The sequence below is a fragment of the Nicotiana tomentosiformis genome, chromosome 7 (assembly GCF_000390325.3).
Source record: "Nicotiana tomentosiformis chromosome 7, ASM39032v3, whole genome shotgun sequence".
Classification (NCBI taxonomy): Eukaryota; Viridiplantae; Streptophyta; class Magnoliopsida; order Solanales; family Solanaceae; genus Nicotiana; species Nicotiana tomentosiformis.
In genome coordinates, this window is record NC_090818.1 from 99703844 (window position 1) to 99709946 (window position 6103).

The 6103-nt window shown below is 42.8% G+C and overlaps 1 protein-coding gene across 1 annotated transcript; it reads right to left on the reverse strand.

Moving 5' to 3' along the window:
* Positions 1-5348: 5348 nt before the first annotated feature.
* Positions 5349-5786, reverse strand: LOC138896094 (uncharacterized). Its single transcript, XM_070180873.1, has one exon. It carries the CDS (start codon positions 5784-5786, stop codon positions 5349-5351), a length of 438 nt encoding a protein of 145 aa, XP_070036974.1.
* Between the last annotated feature and the right edge of the window lie 317 nt (positions 5787-6103).

The window sequence follows — 6103 nt, forward strand, 5'->3', positions numbered from 1 at the left end:
TTGCGTAAATGTTGTGCAAAAATATCCCTTTTATGTTTAGTTGATTAAAGCTTCAAGTATATTTTTCATCCGATAGCTCTTGATTCTGGGCATAAACTCTTCCAGAACCTACCCTTTACTCTGAGGGTTTCATAAGATAAGGCCCTTATGTTTACGGTGCTCTTGAAGAGGATGTATCATGTTCATTATGGCACAAGCATTTGAAGCTTTTATTAACTTTCAGATGATAAAATTAACTCATCATTGGATAAGAAATAAGATTAAAAAAAAGTACTTTGTTTTATTCCCTCTATTTTAAAAAGTACATAGGCATTTGTGTGCTTAAGTGAATAAAGCTGCCAATACATGTGGCTAGCTTGTATAACTTATTTCAGCTGGGCTGATCATGAAGTCCCCGGTCCTGATGAAACATTTATCCTGGTTCTCGCAGTCCCGATTTTTGTGACATTCTTGTGTCGTATCAGATAGTATCCCCCAGTGTTTGAATGCGAAGCATGTGAATTTGAACACTGGAAGTCTTGTACCCAGATTGCTGCTTCACCGATGGAAACAACTTGTGAATGGTTACTTTTTTAATAATGGAAGGCAAGGCTTACCATCGAGCCAAAGATTATTGAACCATCCACATATCTATTTACCATGGATGTGAAAATTTTAGTGCCCTGACATTTAAAGATCTTTCCTTTGCCAATGACGTTTCCTTCGTAGTATGCTTTCCGTCGTTGCCTCGTTAAAAGTCTTGCCAGAAAAACCCGATTGGGACAAAACTAGTCGAAGGGAGAAAGGAGTGCAACACATAATTTCAGTACTGACAGGATCCAGCAGCAATAATACCTTTTGAGGTGAGTCATATTCTAATTGTTGGGTAATTTAACTCCATCTTGATTTTCCAAATCATATGATCCTTTATCAGTGATAGATGAAACCCAGTAAGGACCTTCCCATGTTGGTCCCAGCTTTCCGGCATTGACTTCCCGAGTGCTCTAAGTCACCTTCCTCAAAACCAAATCTCCTACTTTGAAATAGCGGAGATTGGCACTTCGATTATAATATATTTCCATCATTTGATTTTGAGACACCATCCTTACGTACGCCAAGTCTCGATGTTCATTGAGCAAGACCAGCTTCACCAGCAATACTTCATTGTTTGCCTCTTCGTTTGCTCGGGAAAACCTTAAAGTCGGCTCCCTCACTTCTACCGGTATCAGAGCCTTCGCACCATACATGAGTGAGAAGGGTGTTTCTCCCGTGCTCGACTTCGTCGTTGTCTGATATGCCCATAGTACTCCCCGTAGCTCATCGGGTCACTTGCCCTTAGCATCTTCTAACTTCTTCTTAAGGTTCTAAATTATTATCTTGTTGGTTGATTCCGCCTGTCCGTTAGCACTTGGGTAGTACGGTGAAGACGTAATTCTCTTGATTTTTAACCCTTCCAAAAACTATGTGGCTTTTGAACCTATGAACTGCGGCCCGTTGTCACAATCGATTTCTTTTGGTATTCCAAATCGGCAGATTATGTGGTCCCATATGAAATGGACTACTTCGGGCTCACCGATCTTTTGGTAAGGTCCTGCTTCAACCTATTTAGTGAAGTAATCAATAAACTAATAGACATCATACCTTTCCAGTGCCAGGTGGAAGAGGACCAACTATATCGATCCCCCATTTCGTGAATGGCCACAGGGACAACACCGAATGCAAAATATTTGCCGGTTGATGCACCAATTGCGCATGACGCTGACATTTGTCACATTTTTGAACAAATGCCTTTACATCCCATTCCATCTAGGGCCAGTAGTAACCTGCCCTGACCAACGTTAGAACTGAAGAGTCTGCACCAGAATGATTCCCGCAAACTCCTTCGTGGACTACCCTCATCACGTAGTCTACCTTCGAGTCCCCTAGACACCGTGCCAATAGTCCTTGGAATGACCTCCTGTATAACTGCCCATCCACGAGGCTGTTGCAAGTTGCTTTGGCTCGCAGTGCCCGGGAAGCCTTTGGGTCCTCAAGTAATTTACTATGCCAGAGATACTCGATGAACTCGTTCCTCAAATCCTACACCAAGTTGGTCGAATTTACCTTGCAGTAGCCATCCACGTCCAACACTGAATGTAAAAGTTGGACGGCCGTACCAGAATCAGATTCTTTCATTTTTGTGGATGACTCTAAATTAGCCAATGCATCTTCTTCCATATTTTCTTCCCTTGGAATGTGGATGATTGACCACTCCCTGAATCGTGCAAGCAATGCCTAAACCTTGTTCAAATATTGTTGCATGAGTTCTTCCTTTGTGTCAAAAATCCCATACACTTGGTTTACTATCAACTGGGAGTCGCATTTCACTTCAATGACATAGGAACCTAGTCCCCGAGCTAGTTTCAGTCCTGCAACTAAAGCCTCAGACTCGACTTCATTGTTAGTTAACGGAACAGTTTTAATGGCATGTCTCAAGGTTCCCCCCAATGGTATGATTAGAACTATCCCGAGTCCAGACCCTCTTACATTGGAAGCACCATCCGTAAATAGGGTCCAACTCCCGATGTCATTTTCGACACTAGCACTACTTCCTTAGCATCCAAGGGCATTAACCCAGGACTGAAATCGGCCATAAAGTCAGCCAAAACTTGTGACTTGATTGCAGTCCTGGGTTTGTACTCAATGTCGAATTCGCTAATTTTGACTGCCCATTTAGCAAAACGGCCTGACAATTCAGGATTTTGAAGGACATTCCTTTAGGGAAAGGTTGTCATAACGACTATCGGGTGGCACTGAAAATAAGGCCTAAGCTATGGAGAGGCAACTACAAGAGCTAAGGCTATCTTTTCGAGGTGCGGATAACGAGTTTCATCTCCCGATAATATTTTACTAACGTAGCAAACAGGAAATTGCGTACCTTCTTCCTCTCGGACCAAAATGACACTTACCGCTACTTTCGAGACCGCTAGATATATTAACAACTACTCGCCTTCCCCTGGTTTTGACAGTAACGGGGGGATGGATAGGTACCTTTTTAGGTATTTCAATGCCTGTTGGTATTCTGGAGTCCATTCGAAATCGTTCTTCTTTTTCAAAAGTGAAAAGAAGTGATGGCACTTCTCTGAGAATCTTGAGATGAATCTGCTTAGAACCGCCAACCTTCCGGTCATCCTCTGTACTTCCTTCACACAGTTCAATTGGTCTGGAATGTCCTTGATAGCTTTAATTTTGTTGGTATTTACCTCGATTCTTCTTTGTGAGACCAGGAACCCCAAGAACTTACCGGAACCGACCCCGAACGTGCATTTCTCCGAGTTAAGATTCATGTTATGCTTCCTCAGAATGTCAAAAGTCTCTTGGAGGTGTTTCAAATGTTCTCCTGCATTTAAACACTTGACTAACATGTCATCAATATATACCTCCACTATTTTGCCTATCTGATCCTCAAACATTTTATTAACGAGCCTCTGATAAGTGGCTTCGGCGTTCTTAAGCCCAAAAGGCATCACATCATGGCAATATGTGCCAAAGTTTGTTATGAAAGACGTTTTTTCCGGATTCTCCGGATTCATCTTGATTTGATTGTACTCGGAGTAAGCATCAAGAAACTCATTAGCTCGTGTCCAGCCATCGCATCAATCATTTGATCAATGTTTGGTAGCGGGAACGAGTCTTTAGGGCACGCCTTATTTAATTCCTTATAGTCTACGCACATCCTAAATTTGTTATTCTTTTTGGGTACTACAATTATGTTGGATAACCATTCCGTATACTTTACCTCCCTGATTGAACTGATATTGAGTAGTTGGGTTACCTCTTCTTTAACAAACTTGTTCCTGACCTCCGTAATTGGGCGTTTCTTTTGTCTTACCGGTGGAAAGTTTTGATCTAGACTTAGCTTGTGGACCGCTACCTCTAATGAGATACCTATCATATCCGAGTGCGACCACGCAAAGCAATCAATATTAGCTTTAAGAAAATTTATAGATTCTAACCTGAGCTAGATATTTAACCATATTCCCAGATGACACTTTCTTTCCAAAAACTCTTCAAACAAGGCAACTTGCTCAAGTTCTTCTACGGTCAACTTGGTCGAATCCATCTCCTCTGGTACCTGAAAGTATCTTGGAACCTGATAGGATTCCGATAACTCTTCACTCTTATCATATTCATTCGAAAAGGAAGAAGACATCGGTTCCTATAATTTCTATTTGTTGGAATCTTTCCTCTTGCTGCTGGAAACAGTCACCGCGTTCATTTCCCTCGCCGCCGTCCGGTCTCCTCTTATTTGCTTGATTCTCTCCGGTGTTAGAAATTTCAATAACTGGTGATATGTTGAGGGTACAGGTTTCATCTTGTGTATCCACGACCTTCCGAAGATTATATTGTAAATTATATCACCATCCACCACTTTGAATATAGTAGTCTTCATTACTCCTTCGGTGTGTGTGGGCAGAAAAATCTCTCCTCTGGTTGTCACGCTCGTCAAGTTGAAGCCAGCTAAGAGTTTTGTGGCCGAAACGATGTTCCCGGTTAACTTTGCTTACTCCTAAACTATCCATTGTATTATGTTGGCTGAACTTCCTAGGTCAACCAAAACACATTTAATTTTGAAATCTAAAACATTGAGAGATATTACCAAAGCGTCATTGTATAACAGAAGAAGTCCGTCAGTGTCCTGATCCATGAAGGTGATATCATCTTCTGCAACTTCCTGGATCTCTTGTTGTACGTCACCGATATCTTCATTTTCTTCACCGTTAAAAAAGTTACACCATTGACTTCGTTTCCTCCGAATATCATGTTGATAGTCAACCGAGGAGACCCTTCTGCTATCTTCGAAGGTTCTGTAGTGTCCCGGCTTTGGCCATAATTGATTTTGGCTCGGTCACTTAAAGACTCCCTAAGATGGCCATTCTTTAACAACGTTGCCACCTCTTTGCGAAGATGTCGGCAGTCCCCAGTTCTGTGGCTATGAGTTCCATGGTATTCATACCATAAACTGGGATCCCTCTGGCTAGGATCTGATCGCATTGGCCTCAGAAACAGCGCTTCTTTGATATTTCTCATTACTGATACCAACTCTACCAGGCTGATGTTGAAGTTGTAGTCTGATAACCTGGGATATGTAGAGTCTCGGGCCCTTGGCACCTCTTTCTCTTGCAACGATATGTTGTTCTGGCCACGATCGGCTCTTCTGTCGGGAGTGACCCTATTCGATGTTTGAAACCCTTTTTGCTACGCCCATCGGTCCTCTCGTACGGTAGAAAATGACCTCTAGAGGACCACCGATCCACATCAAAGTCGCTCTTAAATTTGTCTTGGTTTTTGTCTTGACCCCGTCCCTTGGTCGACACCGAAGACCCAAGCTAATCGTCTTCTATCCTTATTTTTGACTCATAACGGTTATGGAGATCTGCCAATGTGGTTGCCTGAAACTCGAGCAGGCTCTCCTTCATTGTTTGGGAGGCGTCGGAACTCAGTGGATTTAGACCCTTTGTGAATCCCTCCGCTGCCCACTCATCTGGAACCGCCGGTAGCAGCATCCTTTCTTTCTGGAACCGAATCACAAATTCTCGCAGCAGCTCAGATTCTCCCAGCGCAATTCTGAATATGTCTGCCTTTTTTGCCTGAACCTTCCATGCTCCTGCATGGGCCTTGATGAACGAGTCTACAAGCATATCAAAAGAATTAATTGAATGCTCGGGTAAAAGAGAGTACCATGTCAGAGCCCCCTTCGTGAGGGTTTCACCGAACTTATTCAACAGAACTGACTCGATCTTATGTTGAGCCAAATCGTTTCCCATCACCACCGTAGTGTAGATTGTGATGTACTCCTGTGGATCCGAAGTCCCATCGTACTTCGGTATGTCTGGTATCTTGAATCTTTTTGGAATTAAGTCTGGTGATGCACTTGGTTTAAACGGTAACTACGTGTACTTTTTTGAATCCGGACCATTTAACACTGATGGTGCTCCCGGAATCTGATCCATCCGAGCGTGAAACTCCTTCACATTCTGATCCATTCATTTGTTGATTTCTCTCATGAATATCATGAGCTCGGTTTTGAAAGGAACACTCCCGCTGTTATTCCCAGATCCTCTACCGGTTCTTCCGGCTTCGT

Coding starts and splice junctions, on each gene's coding strand:
- LOC138896094 (XM_070180873.1), bottom strand. CDS start 5,786: ATGGGAAACGATTTGGCTCAACATAAGATCGAGTCAGTTCTGTTGAAT.